Below are 27,370 nucleotides of genomic sequence, written 5' to 3'. Positions count from 1 at the left end.
ATCTAAGTCATCTCTTAGGAGAGAACCTGTAAAATTGCAGAACAACACAATAGCCACTAAATATCTTGCTGTCTCTCAGAGTGTGTGTCTAAGCACATATTTGAGTTGCGTTTCTAGTGTCTAAATGTAAGATAGTTATAAAAAAAGTTTGTAAGACAGAAGGTAATTTTTTTTGTTGTTTATGATTGAGGTTTAGTAAAATCTGAATTTACATGTATCTCCTCAAATTTTATGACATGGAGGATTCACTGGTTTTTGAAGTCAGTCTGAAAACCAGCACAGGTTTCATGTCAGAAGTACATTTCCTGTATAATGAAATGTTTTTATCCAGCATATCCTCAACAGTATTTTCATTTTGAAATCTTCCCACTTCACAGTTTTAAAATGAAGAATATTAATATACATCTTTGGTGAGATTTACGCCAGATGCTGCAAATTGCTGGACTGCTAAAGGGGATCTTCTTGATTAACAAACAAACTTCACTTCTCTGTTTCCATATTTTTGTCCAAATGCTGATTTAGTAATGACAAAACATTTGATTGCAAAACAAAAAGGACTTTCTTTGGTTTATGCAGATAATAAAGACAGAGAAAATCCATGTTGTAATAACTGTTTAAGATTTCTAAGTCTCTCTCCAACAGAACTGCACACTTAAGATTTTGCTCTACAGTAATAACTTTGCAAGCTACCAAAGCCAGAAGCAAGAGTCACATAGAAGAGCAGAGATTCTTGCTTTTCTGATCACATTAATTTATAGTCCTAGATCTGTCATCCAGCACTAGATGTGGCCCTAGACCATTGGTCTCATGGTCAAAACTGGAGGTAAGTTACATTTAGTGATAATTCAAACAAAATTAAAACTAATCACATACAAAATAAAGTTAATTAATCAAATGCTGTTATAACAAGACCATACATGTGCTATTCCTGGTAACAGCTGAATAAGAAACAGCAGTCCATTATTTTGTGCTCACCAGAACCAGATTGCTACAAATATTTAACAAAGACAACTCACTGGTAATAAATAGAAGCTTAAATCTAGCAAAACAACTCATCTATAGAGAGAAATCCAGAGCTCATAGCCACAAAGTGGGATCCAGGATGGTGTTTAGGGACCATGGCTCCCAGGACAGTGCAAGGGGACAATTAGGCACTTCGTGTCTTGCCTAGAGACAATGAATAGGAAACACAGATGATGAGATGGGTCACAGCTTCTCTCTTGAGAAGCAGGCACTTCAGCCCCAAACGAGTGACTTTCTCCACTGGGCATTCAGACAAAAAAATACTTTCTAAAGTTATTGTATTCAAAGTGGCAAACCACACTTGTCTCTTTTAGAAGCATACTGGGGGAGAAATTAAAAACATTTTCAGCAACTGCATTTTGGAGTCAAAGCATTATTCCAGAGAGTCATTTTAGTTCTTAAGGGGGTTGTAATCCTGATCTCTTCCTACCCTGCAAGTGCTCTACCATCAAACTACAGACAGCTTTGCTGTGACTGCTGCTTCAGGTACTTGGTACCTGGGAGCCAGGTACACAAAACTGCCACATATGTGCTCTTTATCAGCTCTCTAAAATGTTTCTGAGTGGATGTTTTTTATTTCTTCCAGATGAGTTGAGATCAGAAAGGATGGACTTCAAAGATTGTCATTGTTGATACAGCATTTATACCACTGTCATGTGCATCTAAAAATGTAGGAAATGTACAGCTCAGGACAGATCTGTGAATCTACACAAATAAGAGAGAACACAGCTTTACCATTTTTACCCCGTTTTTTCAGCTTTTGAAAGGCTAAAAATAAGCTAATAAATATAAAAAATATTTTGTATGTTTAACTACAAAATTTCATAATTTGTAATAGTTTTTCTAATATATATTTTATTATCACATATGTATAACAGGCTGGCTTTCAGGAATAGCCTTAAAAAGCATAAGCAACAGAGTAGTTCATCTGTGACTTTTATAATGGGCCATAAATGTTTCAGAAGAATGGTCTGGCGAGGGACTTCTTGACTCATATTTTGTTCTGCAGGCTCTGAAAACAAAGAATGTGCATGTATTTAACAATAAACTGTACAGCTTTTGGTTTGAACTTTGGCTTAATTGAAATCAGTGGCAAAATTCTTCTCTTTTTATGATGAAAATTGTGGCATAAAATAATCCCATTCATTGTTATTAATGCATTGTTCTTTCTTCCATTTTCTGTATTCTTTAAATCTGAATTTTCTTTATATGCTGATATTCCTGTAACTGCAAACCTAAAGAGAAAACCTCTGTTCCCATATATCCTTGACTTGCCTTTTGCATTTTTCTACAATTCCTCTTTGATCTGCCTTGGAATTTAATAATGAAATTTGACTCAATATCCCTCCCACTATACATAGCTCCTGCTACATCATGTTCTGTTACCTATCATCTGACAGTGTAATTCCTGAAATCTGGCCATTTAATTTGGTCCAAGAAAATGTATCATTTAAGAAAAGGCCATGTTCATTTAACTAAGTGAATGCACATTTCTGTTTTCTTACCAAGCATTGGTGTATGGGCAGTTTCTCATACGGAGGGAGGGAGGGAGGGAGGGAGGGAACAAGAGAGGGGAGAAAAGGAAAGGATGGCAGGGATGGTGGGAGTTGTTTACAGACTCCTGTGAGCAAAAATGGCATTTGGCAAGAATATTAGCTACAATAGCAGCATTCACAATTTGGTTTCAAAATATGTTATAATGCTGAATATTCTCATTTCCTTTTTGCATTACCCCTGCCTGCTATGGGGCTAGGAATGTAGTCTCACAGAATTTTTGAATTCAGATTTCACCTTCCCCTGCCATGGGACAGGAAATGAAAGCTCCCAAAGCCTGGGATCTCTGCATGAATGGAGGGCATTGTAGATACATATCATATTTCACTCTTCCCTGCTGACACCCGCAATGTCAGTTCTTTCCATCACTGGGGCACGCTGGACTGTTTTTAAAGACAATCACTAATGTCTGCCTTTTAACCAAGTCAAAACATTTTATTTTCTGTTTTTTTAATTTCCTAGAACCAGTGATAAATATCCCTATCAAATTACCTGATCTTTAGGAGAGTCAACAGGACTATTCCTAGGATGAGAGCTATGCAGGAGGAGTAAGCAATAATGTAGATAGTTTCACCTAAAAATAAAAACAGAAAACAGAAATGAAAAATTTGCTTTCTTAGTAATAAGAATCAGATTTGAGATCTGTATTGGAAATCATACATATGTGAAATAAATAATAAGCTATCAATTTTGACAAAAGTAATTAAAAGGAGGGAAAAGACCTAGATGTATGTCAGTGGTAGGAATAACTCTACCTTTGCCATTTGATCCAATGCAATTTTCAGAGTTCTTTTCATAAATACCAGCTCCAATAGCACTTCACATGTATAGCAGTATCTTTCACTCTGCTGCAGGGGAACAGTTTGTTACTATGATTTTTATTTTGGAATATTCTCCATTTTGATTTTAAAATATTAATTTTATTTTGTGTATCAGAGCAGACTTGGCTTTTACTTATCAACTAGACTTATTTTTCTTTTTCACATATTACTGTAATTACAGTGTGGAGCAATACTCCACCTAGAATCAAATTAACCTAAAATGGGATCTAACACCATTTTTCTGGGCCCCATTCCCACGGAGTTTCCTTTTTCTGTTAGGCTTCTCACCAAAAAGTCACTTAGGTGGCTTATGTGCTAAAAATTCCAACTGTTGAAAAACTGGGGGCTGTTACAAATTTTATTTTCCAAAGGAAGAGTATCTCTTTTTTCCCTGACGTAATGAATCCATTGGTTTTGATCAAATATCTGAAGGAAACATTTCAGTTGGGAGTGCAGCATAAGCCCTGGACACAGGATGGAGAGGTGTGACAAGTGGCCACAACTGCAGAGCCACAAGCAAAAAACATAAGACCTTTCTGTGACTTTCCTGTTGCACTGATTCTGTTGTCTTTGTACACTCAGGTAAGTTTTGTTTACAGGGGAATTCAAATGCAGAGGGCCCAAATGCTGTTCCTGAGCTTCTCTGTCCTACATAGCCAGGGAAACATTCACTAAGGAAGGGATGGATCCTGGACTCAGCACTGAACCTCTTATCTGGGCTGTGAGAAAGCCATATTTGGGTCTCTGAATAAATTATCAGTTATATGTTCACACACAAACCCTAAATGGGGCATTTCTGTGTGCACTGCATACATGCAGCAGGAGTAGTGTATCATATAATCCAAGCACAGGTGGTATGGATGCTGGAGCAGCCTGGGAAGAGAGAGTGAATGTGTTTTCCACAGCAAGGAAAACAAGGAGCTGAGCAGGGTGTTGGACAGTCATTGTAGGATTGTGCTCACTTTTTCTCAAAAAACTACCCCAAGTTCAAGTTTTCCAATGTAAGGAAATGAAAGCAGTGATCAAACTGACACAATTTGCACAAAGGGAGAGAACATTCCATTTAATCCAGTAACCTACTGGAAGATACTTAATATGGTGAATTTTTGAAGAAAGAGGGGTGAGGTCTATCTTAGTCGTACCTTAGGACTGTTAATAATGCACATTAAAAACTACATCAGCAACTGGCCTAGCTCTCGAGTTACAGCACTTGTTTAAGATGATGGGTTTTAGAAAAAGAGTAATTTGTAGGCCTTTTGTTCAGTTTCTGAGTCTGAATTGTACATGCAGCTATTTTTGAAAACTTTTTATAAGTGTAGGAGCAGTTGTGGGGCAAGAGTTTCTTACTTTTTTGAAGTGGAAAGTGACTTTCACACATATTTTAGGCAAACTGAAACTTTAAAATATGTCACCACAAAAATTATTATGTCTAACAGATTATATATTGTACAGTCGTAATGGCTAAAAAAAGGGTTAATAAATTTTCAACAAAACATTGTGATCTTTTCCTTATAAAATTTGTAAAAGGTGCTTCATTTCAATCAAACAAAACACCAAAGTGACCAACTTATTTTTTTTTCTATTTTTTTTACAAAATCTGAAAAAATGCTATGTTTTTGATGAATTGCTGGTAAAAGAGATGTTGATTCCATTCTATCAGGAACAAAGAGGGATTTTGGTAAATCTTACTCTATTGTGGATCCACCTGCTTAGGTACAGCTAGTGCATATTCATCGAACAGATTGACACCAGCCTCTGCTCAGAGGTTTCTTGGCTACCTGTAGCTTGTCATGGGAAGCTTTTTCCTACATTTATAAAACTGTCAGCCTGACAATGTTTGATACCTTACACATTAAAGTCACTGGAGCTGCACTAATCTCAGTTCCCACAGCAGCTGGTATACTTACAGATAAACCCTGCCAATTACTTGTTTATCTAAATACTCTACTCCTCAGTAGGAAATATATGATAACACTACAATTTAAGATGAAATTTCAACAGTTTTGGATCAAGTCCAATTTTATTGTATCTCACAAGAACAGGGTAAGTGTTCTGTATTTCTAGCTTCCTCTTCCATAAACACACAACTTAGACTCAAAGCTCCATGGTGATGAAAATAAATCCTTATCTTCCCACATGAAACACTTTTCAAACCAAAGTGCAGGAAGTAATCTTTTAAATTATTTGGATCTGTAAAGTCATTGATGTCATTTGCATAGGAAAAACCCAAAACCAGGTTAAAGATGCATAATTAGGTAGGCACATTAGAAGTTTAGGGAAATTTTATTTGATTTATAACTTTTTGATATTGTTTCCAAAATGAGATCAAATTCAGGCTTACAGGAAAAGTCTCATTAACTTTTATATGGTTCTGACTCTGCCCACATCACATCTTGCTAACACAGTTGCACCAGCCCAAAGATGACTCTGTTGACCTGCTCCCTCCCGAGAATGTGAATGTGTTTAAATACAGCCAAGATTTTCACATAATCCTGGTATCACATTTTTACACCAAACCTGGAATAATAATTTTTCAACTTCCATGGTTCTATAAATTTACAAATATATTTGAACATATGTATATATGCTTAGATTTCTTACTTATTGTAAAAGACTCCTTCTATTAAAACAATCTTATCCAATGGGATGATTTGCAATGCTGCTGAATTAAATAGAGAAATCTAACTGGTTTTTTGAACAGTAAGCTATATTTTAAAGTATAAACCTAAGAAAAAGCTGAAGACATACTGAGTTTCTTCTGAGCATGTTTATCTGTAGATGGCCATTCCTTTCATCTGGTGGAAGAGCTCCTTGTATCTTTCAATGACAAACTTAGTAAAGGACTCTTCTGAGATTTTTTATGTGGAGACATCAGCAGATTTTATCTCTTGTTTTTCAAGCAGAAAATAGCCAAGAAGCAAATGTCTTTGAAAACCTTCACACACATGAAAGGCCATATTTGACAACTTAATTGTTTTGCCTCTGCGCCCTCAATTCTTTTTGGGATTTTATTTCATTAAAGATAAATATTTTGTAAAGATAATAATTCCCTTTGCAGCCTGAGTAATGCACATTTATTAGTATTTGAATCTAGGACACTGAGTTAGATTTTTGGCAGTGGGATTTATGAAACAATTTGCAGTATGGTTTTTACCATCAGGCAGATATCCTGAATCAAATTCTTCTTCTTGACCTGTCTTCCTATGAGACTTTTATGGCTTAAAGTTCCCATCTCACGTACATGACAGCTACAATAGAAAGAATATTTTACTATATGGTTTAGGCTGGTCAGCATTTTTTATTTTTCTAAAGCTATCCAAAGTTCTGTTAAGACTTCAAGGAAAGGTTTTTGGAAAGTATTCATTCTCCAATGTGAACAGAATTAACTGGGTGCAGGCTGCTTCTTACAAATATTTATCTGAATCTCTGGGTGAAATGTAAAATGCATTTTACCCACTGAAAGGGTCTGCAGTTAGAACTAGTCACAGGGGTGCAATATCTCACATTTTGCATTTTCTCACTTAGTGCAGTATTTCTTGTATCATGACTTGCACTATTTAACCTCTGGAGTCTCGTTCCAGCTAGGGATTCAGGCTCCCTCTGCAACTGGCAAGGAGAAGTCAATACTCAGCAAATGCAGTCCAAAAAGATTGGACTACTCTTTGAGGGTCCCTGACTTTCTTCTCTGGCAACACAGAGCACTTGGATGACATGCATGATTCTTAAGTAACTTTAATGCTAATGCTACAACCAAATGCTTAATTATGCACACACAGGTCTCAGGAATCCCATTCCCTTCATCCATTTTTATGTTCTTTATATCCCCTATCCACGTTGCCCGCTTCAGCAACACTTGAACGATGGAGAGGTTAGAAGTCACTTCATTTTCTACTGCATGCGGAGATTGAATTATTTTTTTTCACAGTCAAAAATGTTCTGTAGGAACAGTTCTGGGAACTAATTTGTAGTATTAGTCTGGAGAATTGCAATCTGCCCTGCACAAGGTAGAACAGGTCATTCTCATTAGAGGTGATATTTGTGCATTAAGCTCTTTAGAGTTCTCCCTCCGTAATTGGGCCCGTCAAAAGGAAATACAAAATAATATTATTTCAGCAATGAAAACATTTGTATATTAATTCAATATCCTTTAGCTTTATGTTGTTTAATTTCTTACTGTAAATGCATGGAAATAAAAGCAGCAGCTCTAATAAAATAAATGAAAGGAAATAAAAGTTGCAGCTTTTCAGCCCATGGGATACTGTGTGCCCTCCTGTTGTGGAAGAAGGTAGAGTCTGATGGAGGGTAACACAAGCCCCTCCTCAGACCACTTACTGTGGCTTCTGATTTTGTTGCTGTAACTACTACAGAAAGTCAAGAGAGATAGAAGTAGGTGTGACATCAAAGATAATAATTTGTGTTACACATTATGACTACTACTCTCTAATGACTGTACAGAGTCAGGCTCTGGCAGGCTTAATAGCTTAATTTCCTCCAATTATAATACAGTGACTGTGAGACATCTATTTCAAAACCATTTGTCAGAGTAATTGGTTCAGTCTGATTATTTTGTGGATATATAAGCTAAACAGGTAGGGAGATTTCCAGACCAAATGAAGGAGCAACAGGTCGAGCTCACTTGCCTGAACCCACCCATGGAGAGCAGTGCTGTGGAAAGAGTGACTTGCCCAAACTCACCATTAATTGCAGAAGAATGGAGCTGTGCTCCAGAAATCTTTTCCTCTGGCATTTCTGTATTTACCCAGTGAAAACCCTTCTTTTGAATAGAAATTTGACCTGGATATTGGAAAGAAAATGTCCATTTAAAATATGACTTTTAGATAATATGTAAGTGAATATTCTTTGATATTTTGCTAACAGCCACATCATTTTAAAAGGGAGCTATTTAAAAATACTGTTTACTGATATTTGATGAACAAATTGAATGAGTTCATAATAGTTCTTCCTGTTCCAGCTCAGTTTTTCTTATGGATGACAAGCATGTTTTGAAAATATTCTCTGCCACAAAAGAGCTTAAATTCTCTTTTCACATAAACTGTTTTAAAAATAGGCCCACTAAAAGAATTGGGTCCACCCAACCAATACAGAAGTGGTGAGAAGGGGGTAGCAGTCTGAAGTAATTTCCACAAGGCAGAGTTTATTCTCCAGCTGTGTTGCTAGACCTCAACAAATTTTTTCAGGAAGGCCTGTCCTCTCAGTGGGCATAATTTCATGAACATATCTGAAAAGACATCTCTGGTTGAAATGAAAAATAGGAGGTTTATTTAAGTAGTATAGTTTACAGAGTAGAAGGCTAAAACATACAAGTATACATCTGCTCACTCACAGGAGCAGCAAGCTGAGAAATTTTTGTAATACAAGAAAGGCACACATTTGCAGCCTGGAACACTGTCCAAATAACAATGGACTAAACCTACCTGTAATTTGGTTTTTTTTCTGTGAGATCCAAAAGTACAACCCAGACTTAAAATATTTTGGAAACCTAATTTTTTTCTTTCCCTCACTGACATATTTTCTTATTCCTGTTGAGACACTGATCCTACATTGGCAATGATCCACCCTGTGCTTCTGCTTCACACAGCAGCAGTCAGTCACAATTCTTGCCTTTTACTGAGCCTGAAGAAAATGCGGTCCTGTGAGCACAGCCTTGAGAGCAAACACTTGTAGCAAAGGCAGTGCCATGCAAGGGTGGGAAGATGAGATGGTGTCAATACCACTCGTGGGTCTGTTCACACCAGTTCTAGAGGCAAAGATCCTCTTCTCAAACCCTGGGTATTTGCCTGTCCAGAAATGTTTCAGAGTTACAGATCATTGCCATTGTAAGACTGAAAGTGAGCCAAAGATCACCCCCAGGCCAGAGGAATAAGTCAGCACGTGGGGTTGGGTGGGCACGGCACAGTGGTCACTTCACATTTCAGTACTGCCATGCAGAGAATGGCATTAAAAACATGCTTTATAATAAAACCTATAATCATCACCACCATCAGTTTAGCTGCATCACAACTAGACATCTAGAAAAAAAAAATAAAAAGGCAAGAACAAAAATAAGCTGGAAGTAGTCTGTAGCGTTGGTACTGGTCCACCAAAGGCTCTGGATCCCCAAATTCTTTTGTTTAACTTCCAGGAAATTGTTGCACAACACAAGAAACATAAGCTTCCATTCTTCAGTCCCAATTAGGTTAGGGAAGTTTCAATCACAAAAACCCTCAAACCATTTTATCCTGAGACTGCTTCGGGGAATGGCAAAAGCTTGTCAGCAATTATTTGATTATTCAGACATGAGAATAATTTTTTTGCTTTGTAGGTTAAGAAATAACTAACATGATGATGTGCTCACTCATTTGGACTGTGAAATTCAGCCCTAAAGCAAGCAAGTAAATAATATTCATCAGCAAAATCACTGCTAGAAGTCTCAAATCTAAGTGTGTTACATTATCACTTTTCCAGGGGGAGTTGTAAGATTTTTAGTATTTTCTCAGAGTCTGGATTTGAGTAATGATTAACTGAACTAAAAACAATGTTTCAGCAACTTGATTTTAATTTTTGGGTAGCCTTTGAGCGACACAAAAAAAAAGCCACCCTTATCAGTGGTACCATTTTGGTTTCTAGAACTAAAAGAGTAGCTACTTCATTCAATGAAATGCATGCACGCAATCCATAGATGTTTTCAAAACACTGTCCATCAGGTAAAACTATGAAAGAACCATTTCTTTTCATTGAAATCTTTAGGTATCATTACCTCTCCTGAGTTAGTTTAAGAATGTATATAATTTTGGAGTATACATGTAGAAGATAGCTGGCACAGGGCATGATGCCCTAGAGAGAAATATATCCTAAGAGGATCTATATTGTAAAATAGTTGGTGTGATAAATCAGAGATTTGAGAAGAGAATACTTAGGTCTTTGATCTGGTTGATGGACCAGATGTCTGCATGCAGCTGAAGCACTGCAGAGGCTGCAGATGAACCTTCAGGTTCAGTTTATACTGTGGGAGACCAGGAATCACCCTATGATAGAGAACCACCCTGTGATGTGACCCAGACACAATATGTGGGGATAAAGAGGAGCTTTGCTTTGAAAGCACTTTGCAGATTCAGACTAAAACATTAATATTTGTTCCTATATTTCCATTTATTGCATTAACAATTCTCTAAACCCAAGGCTTGGCAAGGACATGTATATTTAACACGAAAGTCATTACTGGATCTCAGAAAGTACCTATATTTCATTTCAATTACACCCAGTGTTTTTACTGAATTTTTGTTTTGATTTGTGTTTTAAAAAACCCACAGCTACAGATCTTGCTGAAACCAGTGGTAGCAAAGATATAGCAAAGACTTGATGTAAATTAGGGTTTTAATTCTCTTTAAAACTAATTATTCTGTAAAGTTGTAGGTGTTACTCACGTAAGTCACTGAAGCAGGATTTGCTGTGCAGCATGTGGTGGAAGAGCTCACACAAAGGCTGCTCCATGGGAGGCAGATTTTGGCAGATGCACTCGGTGTGCAGCATCGTGCCCCAGTTGCTGACGTAGGCTGCTCTGCAGTCAGCGGTGGCAGAACAGGGCATGTCATCCTTGAGCAAAGTTTCAAGACAGGCTTCGTCATTATAACATTTTTTTGTCACATGTCTCCAACACTTTGACCGAAAAGTTGTGTATTTTTTCCTGGTAGGGAAAAAAAAAAAAAAAAAAAAAAAAGGAAAACAAAGAAGTGTACAATGGCACTTTAGCAAATGTTATTTCATAAAAAGGACATTTAATGAACGCTACTAAAGGGAGTGCATTTCCAAGGTACCACTTAAGCCTTAAAAATTGCAATGTTCAGTGATAGCTGACATAAATTCTGCTCTGATTTTGAGAAAAAGCAACTGCACTTCTAATCAGCGCCTGCTTCCCAGAGTCCAGAAAATACAGTGTGAATTATAGAAGCCTCAGATACTCAGAGAAGAAATGTGAATACAGGAATTAGACTGGTTATCCCAATGAAACCACACCAGGTGCTGTTGTAGTGGTTCCATTTTTGAGCAGTGTGAAGGAGGAATAAACATTCAACTTATTTTGCATTAAATAATCTACATCCAATGTCAACCCCTTGGCTCCCCAGCTGTTAACACAATACAAAATGTTAAAGCCTCAGGAAAAAGTACAATTCAGTGAACTTAAAGATAAATTGATAGTAGAGAAAATGACACGAAGAACTAACTTGTAACCCAGTTCAGTAATCTCAAATTATTTCCATTTATTGCTGGAATAAATCCTGTTAGGATGGAATAAAATTGGCCTTTAATGCACTGTATATGACAATAGAAAATATCCATTATATATTAACTAAAAAATATGTAGGTAATAGTTAAAAACAAATCTATCATATTAAATTTTAGGGGATGATAAAGGTAAAGTCTAGTATATTGTACATGCAGTTATTAAAATATTGATATATGTTATTATGTTATAACATAATATGTGTTATATATGTTTTTAATTTGCTGTTGATATTGTGTAGTAGCCACAAGCATGTCACATGGAAAAGCATGGACTGTTGCAATACTGGCTAAAAAATTTTTGTCAATATTTTTATTACACAATAAAAGATCTCAAAGCAGATGCCACCTCTGTTCTAATGGAATTATTTTCATTCACCTCCTGATTTATGGATGTGACTAGCCATAATTCACAGACTAATTTTGCTAATTATATGCATTTATTGTCAGTGCCAGGAAACATTAATGTTCCCAAAATGATGGGGAATTCAGCCATAATGACATTACATGTCTATAGATGTACAGACATACATTTACAGCCCTTTGGCTGTTCTCACTATATCAATCTGAATAATCTGCACAAAACCAAAACCATCTCTTGGCCTCCTGGTTTATTGACTGAAGGTTAATTTGAGCACAACTTTGAGGTAAAATTCAACTCTAATCCACAAGGTGACCACACTGAAAAACAAAGTGGGCCAATTGACTGTCCATAAAAGGAGGCAAATAGGTTGAATACAAATATGGGTAATCCTGTTTTAAAAATATAAAATGAAACTTTGAAAAGGCATTATCCTTCATGAGTTTGGTGGTCTGTGCACGTTTCAGGCCAGATTTTTGAAAGCTTTTTGCGAGTATTCTTGAGAAGAAGAGAATAAGATAAAAGATTTTTGAACAGGCCAAGCTGGTTGCATGGCTGTCAGGTACAAAGGGTCAGACTCTGCCCTTGAAAGGTAATTACTTTTACCAAACAAATTCTGTCTGGTCTGCTGCACAACTTGGGCAAATTGCTGGAGGGCAAAGGTGCAGACAGGCAGGTGTTTTCTGAAGAAAGGGGTAATGAAAATATGCAATAGCATAGTTTGTCCAGCAGAAATGGTGTTAAGTGTCATGATACAGGCAGAAGACAAGCCCACATTAGATTCCAAACCTTTCTGAAAATTAATAATTTCAGTTTACTTGTGGAATTACTTCTGGAATTACCACAGTTGATCCAAACATCTGTGAAGATGTCAAACACAGCAGATACACTGCAGAAAATAATTTTGTTATAGCTGGGATATATAGAGTATAATAAAGACGGTTTGACAGAACCATTACTAAAAAGCACTTTAGTGGGAAAAATACTTCTACTCACCTGCACAATTCATTCTCTTCACACATCTGGATTACATTCAGACATGATGGGGGTGGAACTACAGTAACTGCACAGGGCTTGCCATGGAGAAGTTCTTTGGCTCTGTGGCAGGATTCATCATGTTGGATGCAGTCACAAAATATCATCATTTGGGCAACTTCTAAAGGCATGTTTCGATAGAAGAACCTTATGGCTGCTTGACATCCTTCCATGCTGCACTTCTTATTTACTGAGCAAACTTTTAGGTACAGGGACAACTGTTTGTTACACACTTCATCTTCAACACACTCCCTGTTCACATCCAAACAGCTCCTGTTTGTTGTGTGCACTAAAATGAATAACAGTTTTAAAAATAAAATCTCAAGAAAATTTTTCTCAGGTGATGACTGGTAGGTGTCCTGTCTACATAATTCCAGTAAATAAAGCTTGATTCCCAAAACTTTGATCCAGCTCTTCCTTCTTTTTTGCTTCTTTTAAGCCTATTGAGTAACTTAATACTTCTTTCTTGCCCTGCTCTCAAGCAACCCTCCTGAAACATCTGAAATCCCCAGGTGTGCAGTCTTATGCTGGGTATTGTAAATGCAGGGCCACCAATGAAGGCAGGAATGATGATGAGGACTCCGTCTTACCAGAAGGCTAATTTGTTACTTTATTGTACTCTATTATATTAAAGAATACTATACTAAACTAAAGAATACAGAAAAGGTACTTACTGAATGCTAAAAAGATAATAATGAAAACTCATGAGTCTCTCCAGACTCCTGACACAGCTTGGCCCCAACTGGCCAATGAGTCAAAACAACTCACACCGGAGCCCAGTCATGTGATGACCTTGGGTAAACAATCTCCAAATTCATTCCACATTAGCACAACACAGGAAAAGCAAATGAGGTAAGAATTGTTTTTCTTTTCTCTGCGGCCTCACTGCCTTTCAGCTTCCCAGCAGAAAAACTCTGGATGAAGGAATCATGGTCAGAGAATGTGAATGCCACAGCTAGGCTAAGTAATAAGTAATGAAGAAGAGACTATATATGGCATTTTTGTGCTTTTAACATCAGTTTAGGTATTTCAAGACTGTGAAATAAACCTTCCAAAGATTTCTAGAAAATTCTAGCCCCTAAAATGTTTACAGGATAAGATTTGCCTCTGTAAGTTTGACAGAATCATAATTGTTACCTGATTTCCATTTACATTACTTGACTGTTACCTGTTACATTTTTGTAACAGGTACTCTACCCTGTACCTCAACTGAAGATATATTGGGTCTGTTAGCACCCTGCTCATCCATTTCAATGAAAAGCATTAATTTTAATCTGAAGGTATGTTGTACACTGTCTGAAAATTGACCTAAAATTATTTATTAGGATTCATAAGTAAATTCAGACTTACCTTGTTTGGAGAGAGCAGATAAACCCCACTGTAATTTTGTTTCCATACTAATATTGTCTATAAGAAAAAGATACAGGTACAGGCATAAATTGCAAATAACATCTTAGCTTTTTAACTTTAAAGTATTGGCTGTCTTGCAAGCATAGTGCCAGGAATAAAAATAAACAAGAATAAAACAAATTCTTTTGACCAAATAGAACCCACTAACAAATTTTAAATTCACTATTACATATATTCATAAGTTTTGGGGTCAAAGCACAGTTTATCAAAGGCTGCTCATAGCAGTTTTTACATAATTAAAGATCATGTGGACTCAAGAAGAGTTTTTTAGAGCTTTTCAGTTCATTATAAAGTCAGATTTCTTATGAATACATAAAAGCCAGGAGTCTTAATATGTTTATCAGTGGACCAGTTTTCAAGTTCAACTAACTGCTTGTCATGAGCTATAGTCAAGGCTAGCAGACAATTCTTGCTATTAGTAAATTATTTTTGTTGGTCTTATACTGCTTCTAGTTATAGTGAAAAACTGAAACTGACTGATTTAGAACAGGTTGTATCAAATTAACACATTGAAGAACAACAGTATTTGCACTCAAGCTACCAGTTTGTATCAGATTCTGAATTTATTTATAAATAAACCTCCTAAAATGATCATGTTTCCAATGTTGAATTGCAAATGGACAAAAAAACCTTTTTCGTAGACTGTGGACACTACTGCTATGTATGAAAGCATTCAGGCTGCTGGGAGAGCACTAACTTGTGTCAGTGACCAGATTTTTCTCACCATCAATATCAGCATTATAGTCATCATCACTGCCATCATTTTCACTAGCTCCTGAGGCTTGGCTCTCCTGAGAGTACTGTAAACAGGGGTTGTTAAATATTCCCTCCCAGATTTTAACGCATCTCGTCTGAAGCGGCTCTGAGCACGTGCACCTTCCCAGAGCCGTTTTCCTCAGCTCTCTCCAGGCTAAGGAGCACTTTGCAGGCCCGGGGAAGCTGCAGGTGTCTGCAGCTGCCTGGCAGGCCCGCTGGAAGCTCCTGTGCACGGCAGAGCAGCGAGGCTCCTCCCGGCAGCGCCGCTTCGCCAGGCTGCAGCTCTCCGGCTCCGCAGAGCGCCCACCGTCTTCGCGGTTCCTGGGTTGCCTGACACCCAGTTCAGTGGCTGACCTTGAGGGATACTCCAAATAGTCTGCAGAAATAGGTACAAACAGAGTTATAAATTGAATGGATGATGGATCATCATCACAGCACAAAAACTCAGGAAAAGGGTACTTGTCTTAATGCGTTACAGTGAGTGAAACAGCCCCAGCTTAATTCTGAGCTGTGTGTAAACACATCATAATTCCAGTCTTACAAACTAATGAATCTTCCTCATGTTTACTGTGTGCTGTTAGCGGTATAGCACAGTCCACTCTAACAGGTCAGCTGCAAAACAGTAGTAAAAAATCCTCACTAAAATTACAGCATAAAGAGTTTAATTGCACGTAATTTTAACCACCTACAGCTTGGACATATCATGGATTATCATCTTAAGCTTATGCATAATTTTTAAAGAGAGAATGACAATTCCAGAAGATGGTTGATTCATTACCTAAAATAGCAATTTAAGTTAGACAGGGAGAATTACTCCTGAAAGTGCCTAGCAACACCATATGCTGTCCCTTGTAGGTAAACTCAACACTACTGTAAGTCCATCCAAACTTGTTTCTATAGTGGTGAGAGATGTAATCTCAATTGGCAAAAAAATATAACATTATGCTATTTTGCTAGAAGCAAAAGCAACTGTTCCAATGTCATCAACATTAGGTTTCAGATATCCATCCTTCTTGTTTGAGGCAAGGAGTTTGGGGCAGATCAGGATGTTATTATTCCCTCTACGATAAGGCTATATTCTAGTACTATAGAATGTCCAGTCTAGTACTGTGATGAATGCTGTGTGATGCCAGTAGGGTGTGATGGATCAGTGCCAGGAATCACTTTGAAACTCACTTTGCAGACTCTCATTCACTGGCTGATTTTATCTCTCTTGTGTCAGCTTTGCTAATTATTATGCCAGGAGACTTTGGACCAGAAACTGCAACTTCTTCATGTACTAAGCAATTCTCAATTACAGAGATAGACTTTCTGCAGGGAGAAGAGTTCTCAGAAAAATCAAAATAAATTGAGGGGAGCTCGGCCCATTGAGTACGATAGAATTTTTAAAAGATGCACTCTATATATTATGTACAGCTTTATGCAGGTGACTGTGTTTCACACATCCAGTAGCCTCTCCTAGGTGTAGTGAAGATCCTCCTGCAGCACAGTGTGACACAACTGCACCCCTGTGTCATCATTCACTCATCCTCCCATTCAGAAGTTACTGAATGTGTCTATATACACAACCTAGATGCAGTGGCTCTCAAATTTCCCTGGACATTGAGTAAGCCTCAACACACACTGTGTATTCACTCTTGCTTTCCAGTGGATTCAACAAGAGTTTTAGAAGCCATTTGAATTTCTCACATGAATTTTACTGCTTGGTTTGTGATTCATATGCATGCTGGAGCATGAATATCACTGAAAAGACAAGATTAATTTTTTGGGGGCATTTGTTAGACTTTAGAATATGCAAAGAAAGTTGAATCTACTTAAAATTACTGGGTTTGGTCTTCATAATTCCAGCTTTATGTTCAGTTACCTTTATTAATGCTGCACAGTTTCCCAAGCAAAGTTGTGATGCTACAGATATCATCTGTAGTGCAGACACAGTTTCTAAATTCTGGGTATTCGTCAGCCAGGACCTGGATTATTCTATTACATCCAACAGTGTCTTCTGCCTTGCATCTATTACCTAGAACTCACCATTAAAATTATAATTTCATTAATGCTTATGAATGCTTAAGGGATATGGTTACATAAAACAATTCAATTGAAGAACAAAAATAATATGCTTTGCCAAGGGAAGATGGTTTGTCATATTTTACAAATTTTAAATAATATTCTAAGTATTATAATAAAGCCGTGGATACAATATTTACTTCTTTTATTTGATCTAATCCATTGCCTGAAAATCTGCTCTCCTTATTTTAGGCAGGTAAGTCACTGAGAGCAAGCTAAAAAGGTGCCTAGGAGTGGAAGGGACATACCCTGAACTGAGAGACTTATTTTGGTCCTGTGTAGTAGAAATGAGGTGCCAGGGACAGGAATACACAGTGCAGGCTTGAGGCATCGCTGTGTGATGGAGTGAGAGGCAGGATACAGAGGGCAGATCCAGCCCCATGATAATGGGGATGAGAACCCCAGCTGAGGAGATGCTTGCTCTGGGTCAGATTCTCTCGCATGTGAGGATGGTGCAGGCCTACAAATGATATTCTCTTGTACTCCTACCCCACAGAACAACTTCACTGCCTAAGTTTAAGAATGACAACAAATTTAAAGTAGCCCAAGAATAGCCTGATTTTTAGGATTTTTAGAATAAAAATGAGGGAGAAGTTAACATAAAAAAAAATGTGCAGAAACTTTAGTTTGCTGGCCCAGTTTCAAGTCTGCTTGCATGTGCACTTGGACTCAATGGTAAAGACACTCACACAGGATGTCAGGTCATATTTTCCATGTATGTGTGGTGGAAATAAAGAGCATGCACTAGTTTGTGGTACAAAGGTAAATCAATCAACCCTTTATTACCTAAAAGCTTTTCAAAAATATTATTATTATGATGATAGTGGGATTGAGTGCATCCTCAGCAAATTTGCTGATGACACCAACCTGTGTGGTGCAGTTGGCACGTTGGAGGGAAGGGATGCCCCTGGAGGGACCCTGGCAGGCTTGAGAAGTGGGCCAATGCAAACCTTATGATGTTCAATGAAGCAAAGTGCAAGGTCCTGCACCTGGGTCATGGCAATCCCAGACACACCTGCAGGCTGGGCAGAGAAGGGATTGAGAGCAGCTCTGCAGAATAAGACTTGGGTGCAAAGGCTGATGAAAAGCCCGTCGTGAGCCGGCAGCGAGTGCTCACTCAAAGCCACACATTCCCTGGGCTGCATCAAAAGCAGCATGGCCAGCAGGTGGAAGGAGGTGATTCTACACCTCTACTCTGCTCTCAGGAGACCCCACCTGGAGTGCTGCATCCAGCTCTGGTGTTCCCAGCATAAGGACATGGAACTGTGGGAGCAAGTCCAGACAAAGGCCAGGAAGTTGATAACAGGACTGGAGCTCTTCCCCTACAAGGACAGGCTGAGAAAGTTCAGCCTGGAGAAGAGAAAGTTGTGTGGAGACCTCCCAACAACCTTCCATTATCTGAAGGGGCCTAAGGGAAGCCAGAGAGGGACTCTTGTTCAGGAACTATAGTGACAGGACAAGGAGTAATGGGCACAAACTGAAAGAAGAGAAATTTAGGTTAGATTTTAGGAAGAAATTTTTTACTGTGAGGATGATGAGACATCAGAAGAGGCTGCCCAGAGAGGCTGTAAAGGCCCCATCCCTGGCAATGCTCAAAGCCAGGTTGATAAGGCCTTGAGCAACCTGGTCTAGTGGGAGATGTCCCTGCCCATGGCAGGGGAAGTTGGGATTAGATGGTCTCTATGGTCCCTTCAACCCTTAACATTGTTATGATTCTATGATTTATTATTGCTTAACAAAGTTACACATTACTTAAGAATGTTACAAGTGAATTTATTTACAATTTAATTTAATTTAGATAGGTTTTTTTCTGTGAAAGCCGTGATCTGCCTTGTCAAAACAGATCCCCAAAATGTAGATCCCCAAACCAGCACATTTCCTCTCTTTACCTCATAGATATTTAATGTCTCCCAATATGGAAGAGAAGCAGTATGTGGTTCATGAGATCCAGCCAGGTCACAGGGCAGCACGAGGATTGGTTTCAGTCTACTGAGCACACAGGCTGATGTCTCTGCCCTGCAAATGGTGCTGCTTGCTTCCTGCCTTGCTGCTTCCCCACAGGTGTGGAGAGCAAAGACTCTGCACTCAGTAAAACTGCAAAGAAGTCCTGTGTCACCAGCACCATGGGTAAGCTTGGATGTGAGCAGAGTTTTAAAGTCACTTATATGCTGTTGACACAAATAGCAGCGGAAGGCAGTGGAGGCAAAACTCTGTAGGAGGAAACAGTGCATTTTGCCACTGCCTGAAGTAATGAGAATCAGCTATTCCTGACTTCACATCCCTGTCCTGATCCCCTTTTTCCTAACATCTCTGCATTGCCCTTTCTCCAGTTATTGACTAAGGAGGGTTTGGGGGATATATCAAATAATTACTAGAGGGGAATGTCCCAGGCCAGCAAGAGCTGCAGGTCCCAGCCTCTGCTCCCACTCCACCTCTTGCTTCAGCAAAGAAGGAGATGATGGTGGCTAGGATTGCCTGTACCTCCAACCCCATCTTCAACTGTCTTTCTGATTTTTCAGAAGTAGATCATGACCCTTGATCCTTAGCTCTCACAGTTCCAGAAGTCAAGGAACTCAGGAGATTTATTGAAGATAACAGACACAGGATACTCCCTGACCATAAAAATGGGATGGAAAGGATGTGGTGACATGGCCCATGAAGATGAGTGTGTGGATATTCTACTCTGTATTTTATCAACTAAGTAAGGGACAATAAAATAATTTCAGGAAAATATATTCCAGTAGAAAGAGAGCAATAAACACCAGGAGGGGCTTGTGTAAAAATTAGCTTGTTCACAAAATTTATGACTGTCTTTTTCAAGGTCCAGAGTAGACTTCAAGGGTGAAGGTGAGTAGAGCTAGAAGAATAAACCCCCATACCCCAGTATATTTTGCACAGCACCCCAGCCTCACTCAGCTCACCTCTCTTCATGACACTGACGAGTGGTGGCCGGGAGTCAGGGGCTGTGTTCAGTGGCCCCCTGCTCTGCGATCTCACTGTGCTGAGTCAGCACCCGATGGCTGGGGCTGGGGGAGAGGCTGTGGGGCTACCAACATGCAAAGGGCACAGACAGAGGCAGGAAGCACATCAGATTTATGGGGCTCCCTTGCATGACTTCTTGAAAACTGTGTAGAAATAACCTATTATCAGTATTGCTCTGTTTGTACATGGTATTGATTCAGCTGTGATGAACAGCAGAAAATATTTTATTACTGGTTTTCAATTATTGTTGTTTTACCAGGGATTAGTTCTAGGTAATATATTTTATCTTATACATATGCTTCTAAGGCATTTACAAAAATAAATGCTCTCTCAACCTAATATTTGGCAGCCATTATGCATAATTTGATTTATTTATAGGTACATAATTCATGTACACAGGACCACAGACAGAAGCATGACAGATTAGAAGCTGACACTCCCAGAGCGATAATCTCTGCTTTTGCTTAATCAGCTCTTCAGTCATCTCAGTGGGAATTGAATTTGAAGACTAGAGGGGAAAGTGTGAGGTTTTCCTCTCTAGCACTGGTGAGACCACAGTTTGGATAGATCTCCAATTATAACACGTTTAACTTTGAGGTTACAGTCTGATGGACTGAGTTATTTAACTTCTACCTCAAAGGAATTTAATTATAATTTGTAGTTATGTTTTGCATAAAGAAGCTAACAAAACAAATATTTACCCCATTGTCTACTGCCTCCAAGAAACATGCTTTTGCTCAAAGGACATTTTCTGTTCCTACAGGAAAGTTTGTGAAGTTTCTAGTCTTGCACATGACAGAATAATGTTATTCTTACTAATGATGCTGCTGGTAGGTAGTCTGTCACTGTTTCTGTGGGCTGTCTGAGAGGTACCATCAGCTGTCTGACTGGATTTACATGCCCTGGGATCATGGCACCTAATGAGCACATTTAGTATAATTTGTCCTAGACCCAACACAATATCTGAGTGCTCTGCAATGCTGGAGAGTCCTTGCCAAAAGCTATTATCCTAAGGAAACGTACAGATGCAAATCCAAACAAGCAATCACAAGAATGATTATTTCTGGAAGGTTTCTCTGGCCCAGTTACAAATGTCATTAATATCAGTGAATAAGTACATAGGACAGTAAGAGAGAGAAATATCATATTATGGGGCAATGTTGTACATCCACAGAAGTAATCACGCTGGCCCACTTCATCTGCAGGCTGCAGGGTATCAAGATTAACAGGCTACAGCACAAATGTATATCTTTGTGGCAAGTAGTCCTGGTGCTAATGTGTTTGTGAGTGATGTGAGAGAAACAAACTCAGCTTGTTCTGTTTTGGTTCTAGAGAGCTCATCTTTAGGGCACTCGAGCCAGAAAGTACTGCCTATTCCATTTCTTTTTTTTTTTTCTAAACAGCAGCCATATCTTTTGAAACTGTTTCATTTCACATGAAATATTCAACAGATCAATAGAACGTAGGCTGAAGCCTAGCTGCTTTGGGAACTCTTCTAACTGTTATATTACCCTGTACTTTTCATTTACTTCATCTGTTTTTAAAAGTATTCAGCCATTCTATGCAAAGTAGATGAGTATCTGGAAAAGGACACAATAAGAAAGACCCCTAAGAGAATTTTCTACTCTGATTATTTTAAATATTGTCTTGTGACATGGGACATTTGGGACATCAAATGCATGCAACAGATCAGACAGACAGAGGCATTCATTCAGGTAGCTCACAGTAGAGGTGAATGTTTTATCTGTTTCTTATTCTAGTACAATAATTAAAATTACTCTAACTAGCTACTACATTGTTTTGGGTTTTGTGTTAGATTAGAGAACCATAGAATGTTTAGATTGGAACGGGTCTTCAACCCCTCTGCCACTGGCAGGGTCGTCTTCCACTAGAACAGGTTCCTCAAAGCCCCATCCAACCTGGCCTTGAACACTGCCAGGGAGGGGGCAGATCAACTCCTCCCAACTGGGTAAAACAAATTGGAATTTCTTTTCCAGTTGCACACAAGCTTTATTTAGCAGGATCCCACAAGAGCCTAATTTCTGCTGAATTCAGATTTCTTGTGTTGATTCAGGCTCTGGCTTTATTCATAGTACAGAAAATTCATTTGTCACTTTCTTGAAGAGATAGTGTGACTGTCACTAAAAATAGCATTGGCCATTGTAAAGGATTTCAAAAACTGATGGTCTTTTGCCGTAATGTTTCTCTTTGAAATCTTACTGACTTAATTTAGTTACTCCAGCAATATTGTAATAAAGTATGAATATGCAATTGCATATAGCAATTCAAAATTAAGGTGTGTACACCATACAGAATTACCTGAAATATTGCAGACATCTTCAACCACATTCCAGACTCTCTCACATCCATTTCCAGCATTAATACATTGCTCCCTCAAGTGCAGACAGTCAGTAGTCTGGACAGTAGATATACATGTGAAGTAAATGAACAACACTGTAAAAACAGAATATAATGACTATTTAAAGAAGTAGACACTGTACTGACCCTTTTCCTTTAAACACAGATTTTAAAAATACATTTACTATAGTTTTTCTATATATTCAAATTTGCCATCAAATTAAATTTTAGCAGAACAAAGCTTTTCCTCCGTTTTCCAACTGGAAAATTAAATTTAAATGTTCAAAGTTTCAGTGTGGCATATTTTGCATTGGTTTTACCCCAGTATTATAACAGTAACCATAGTTATATATGACATCAGTGCATGGATATATAGAAATTCATGCAGTTCTGAGATCCATAATAAATTACAGAAAGGAAGACAGTATAAAATTCAGAAGAAACAGTACTTTATTCACATGAAATCTCACCAAGCTAAGCTGTTTAGGAATTCTTATGAATAGAGTGTGTGAAAGAGATGTGACAACTACACAACTATTAGATAATAAATGTGATTTTATTTTATAAATACAGTACTCTTCACCCTCTTTATTTTTACTTCACAGATGCATCACTTCTTGAAAGCAACCCTCATATATATGTATTAATCTGCTTTCCTGAGTGCATTGAGCCTGCTAATTACATAAAAAAGTCCTGGAGGTTTCAAGGTAAAAAATTTTGAAGCAGCACTGCCTGTGACTTATCAGTAGAAAATTAAATTGCCTTGTTAAGAAAGGATCAGCTGGAGTTTAGCTCTTTCATTAACATTCCCGTGGTAAGACAACCTCTAATTTGTAATCATGTGCTTTATTTTCAATAAAATTAAGTTTCAGTCACTGATTTCAGGCCTTATCAAACTACCTGCTGAACACCTGATGTGCTTTCTTTAGTTGTTGAAGAACACAGCATCTCTCTGACAAAATAACTCTTTTTCCCCCCACCTCATGTTCAGGTAAGTTCATGTGGAATTTAAGTGGATTCCAGCATTGTTTAATCCCTTAAACACCATTTGCAAGAGGCATGAAATATTGCTTCAGGATTTGTTCAGACCCTATCAGAAGAAATTAACTTTTTTCAATTATACATTTTAGAATAAAAAATTATATATAAAATATCCCTCTTGATAGCCTTGAAGAGCCACTACTGTTTAGAGGTGATGCCATCCCTTCTGGAAATTATTTACCAGTGATATAATAATGCTGCTGTAGGGAACAATTTTCAGATGCACGTCAACAAAAATGAAGCAACATTTAATACATAATAATTGACAGGTGCAACAGCATCTAGTGTGCCTATGAGACAACAGAGGCTACATGTGCTTATTATAGCTGGTGCTAATCCTTCCTCAGTTGTGCATATTCCTGGCAGTTCTCAGATCCGTGCAGGACTGGTGGTGATTTCCAGCCTGAAACACTCCTAGGCTGTGTCTGTCCATCAGCCTTGAAGACATATTGATAGGAACAGCTCCTACATCCTGACCTTGAGGAATGTGCAGCTGGCCCATCCATAGGGACAATTATGGCTTATTATGACAACATTTTAGTCCTAGGACTGTCTCCAAAATGTCTAACTTATTTTGAAATTACTCACTATTTATTCAGATGACAGAAAAAAAAAAGTTTCCAAATACTTTACAGGGCAAAATGACTGCATATATAAAACAAAACAAAATTATAAACCCACAGATTTATTAAGAAAAGGTATTTTGCTGGATGACCATTTATCTATTTTTTAGGTTCTTACACAAGAGAAAATTTACTCATCTGACTAGGATTCACAGCACAAAGTCTCTGTGCTCTCTTCCTCATGTTCAGTTTTCAAGGACCAGTGGCTGAGACAGTCAAAAGAGGACTGATTGCACAGCCTTCCTGCTGCTTTTTCGGGATTATTTCACACTGCTGCTCATTTTGAACCTACTTGGAAAGTGGCCCCAAAATAGGAGGTGATGTTTTTGCAAAATAAAGAGGTGAGTAGCATAATCTGTGATTTAAGGCATTTCAGCTGAAGGGCTTCTTTAGGTGTAATGATATATTATGGATGAGTCTTTGATTCCTCAGGAGTACAGAGTGGGGTACACTGCCAGAAACCTACATGAAACAAACTATCCTATGTTATTTTAGAGTCCAGGGCACTGTAGCTTATGCAGTTCCTTAAACTGACAGATATTACTTTAGTTGTTCTCTGCTTATTTACTCTAGTATTTGGAATACTGCATGATTCTGCATAGAAGAGTTGAGGGTATCTAAGAGTTAGTTTGCAGCTACAAGTTTCGGAGGGATCCGTATTGACAAGAAGACACACATTTAAGTATTTACAGATTTATTTTGTATTTTTATGCAAAGGTCTATTTATTCACTAGGTAGGTGTAACAGTTCTGTTTTCTGTAGAATTTGGTGCCTAAAGTTAAAAGGAGGGAGAAAAAGAAACATTTTAGCACCTTCATTTTGCAGATTGGGAACTGAGGAATGGAGGAACTACACTTTCCAATTCAGCAATCCTAAAATAATGCAAATAAGTAATAATTAATATTGGGAAACCAAACTGTGGTTTCTATCCAATGGCAAGAGGAGTGGGATAACAAGCTCTGAAGGCAAAATGGCAAACTACAGCTGAATATACTTTGAATATACTCGAAAAGTGATAAAAGTCAACTTTATTTTAACAAAACCTGGGGCAGAACTACCTAAGGAATACTTTTAACACAGAAATATAAGTTTAGAGTAGTGGGTGTTAAAAAGAAGCAGCATGTATACAGTATATAGTGAGGAGAAAAGGAGAATAACAAAAATTAACATACAACATACTTGTCTCATCATATTCTCCTGTACCAAATCTTTCTGTACCAGCTTTGTTGATTTCCCCTTTTTCTCCACTCAAACCCAAAGGAAGTGTCGGCAGCCCTGTATTAGCCCAGCGCTCCCCAGGCAGCGAACCAGCCGCTGTCCATTCAGTCCGACTGTCCCCGCCGGGCTGTCCCCGCCGCTGCGCTCCTTCCCGCCGCCCTGCCCCAGCCCCGCCGCCGAGCGCTCCGGGGCTCCCCCGCCGTGGGGCCGAGCTGCCGCCGCCAACCGCCGGGCCCCGCTCCCGCCTGGAGACCGCGGGACAAGGAGCCGTGCGGAGGGAAGGGACAACAGGGGCCGCGGGGCGAGGCGTGGGTCCCGAGCTGCCCGCCCGCCCGCCCGCCGCACTTACCGGGGCCGAGGAGCGCGGCCATGGCGGCGCTGCCGCTGCCGCCCGGCGGGGCCGCAGGTACCGGAGCGGGGCCGCAGGTACCGGAGCGGGGCCGCCTCTTCAGCACCGGCCGGGGGACAGCGCCCGCCGGCCCCGCCCGCCGCTCCGGGCGGCTCCGAGCGCGGCACGGGCGGGGGCAGCGCTGACAGCCGCCGTGCCTCTGCCTCTGCCCACCTCCTGCGGCCAGGGGCAGGGAATGGAGCTTCCCACCTCCGGGAGCGGCCTCGTCACACCCTCTGCTTACATTTCTTCTCTCGCCACAAACGCTGAGCCCGACCGCGTCCAGATGACACGCAGGAGTTTTTCGGCATCTTCCACGGGATCTGGCACTCTCTGCGCACTTAGTTCTCATTTGATCCGAAGAGAAACTAACAGGAGCAGGTCTTTGGCTGCTGCCTATAATCTCCTTGAAAAATCCCTGTTGCTATGTCCTATCACCTTCTGTAAGCACTTTTCAACCCGTTTTAGAAGTGAATTTGTTTTCATCTCAGGTGTGGAATACAATCTTGATTGGTTAAGGAGAGAGAAGACCTTTGGAATACGTTGGATGGCAGACCAGGAGGACAAATAATTAATCTATAGTCTAGTCCCCGACTGGACTATGAGTGTAACCTCAGGTGTTTCACTGAAATACCTCAAAAACCAGTTTGCCATACAAGTCAGCAGCTGACTTGGTACTTAACAATGAAGCAGTCAACCATAAAGGATGCAATCATACACCTGCTGCTCCAGTGTGTGTGTGCTTTGCTTTTGCAGTGGAAGAAGGAGGAAGCAACAGATCCCTACTGATTTCCCCATGCTATTCATGAATCTTATTTTCACAAATATTTAACTGTATTTGGTCCTTAAATGCCTAAACAAAAAGATGTCATAAAATTTTCAGCTCAGCTATCAGACAGACAGATATAGTGGTTGAAATCCTGTCCCTACTGACAAAGCAAAACTTGACCAAAAGTCCAGATTTCGGTTATTTTTCTTAGCTCAGGAAAAATCGATCTTGCCTGTAATTTCTCTTTTTATTCTATTTTACAGAGATATTTAGCTAGTTTTTTAACATTATTTGTGTAAGCTCTTATTTTTTGCATTATTTGTGTAAGCTCTTAATGACAAAATTACTAAATATTTGTTTGTGGCTTTTTAATTGCTCAATAAATAATATATTACTTCACCCAATATATCCAACAGCCACAGGAAAACCTAATTGTCAAGTAGAAACAATGGCTTGACAGATTAATGTAATTTTAGCTGTGAGAAAAATTCTAGGCTGGAAAGCTAAATTTGCCTTTGCCTTGAACCATTGTAATATGCAGCAGTAGGTTGTGATACGTCATTGAGTGAGGTCTGACTTAAAGAAATGTTTGGTGTATTCTCCATCCTCTAAAACACTCTCCAGGTTAATAACACATATCAGTTTTGCTAAAATCAGAGAATGAGATGGTTCTCTCTATTTAGTCCA

The 27,370-nt window shown here is 38.9% G+C and overlaps 1 protein-coding gene across 1 annotated transcript; it reads right to left on the bottom strand.

The window, feature by feature from the left end:
- Positions 1-1,947: 1,947 nt before the first annotated feature.
- GFRAL (GDNF family receptor alpha like) lies at positions 1,948-25,897 on the bottom strand. The gene is made up of 10 exons (XM_041477520.1): positions 25,876-25,897; positions 22,606-22,740; positions 17,105-17,257; positions 15,182-15,616; positions 14,425-14,481; positions 13,036-13,363; positions 10,823-11,082; positions 8,094-8,192; positions 3,070-3,151; positions 1,948-2,035 (listed from the first exon to the last, which is right to left on the bottom strand). The coding sequence occupies exons 1-10, from the start codon at positions 25,895-25,897 to the stop codon at positions 1,948-1,950; spliced, it is 1,659 nt and encodes a 552-aa protein (XP_041333454.1).
- Positions 25,898-27,370: the final 1,473 nt, after the last annotated feature.

The sequence above is a fragment of the Pyrgilauda ruficollis genome, unplaced genomic scaffold (genome assembly GCF_017590135.1).
Source record: "Pyrgilauda ruficollis isolate IOZ18807 unplaced genomic scaffold, ASM1759013v1 scaffold40, whole genome shotgun sequence".
NCBI classification, from domain to species: Eukaryota; Metazoa; Chordata; class Aves; order Passeriformes; family Passeridae; genus Pyrgilauda; species Pyrgilauda ruficollis.
Note: the sequence above shows the minus strand (reverse complement) of the source record. Positions and strands in the feature narration are given on the sequence as shown.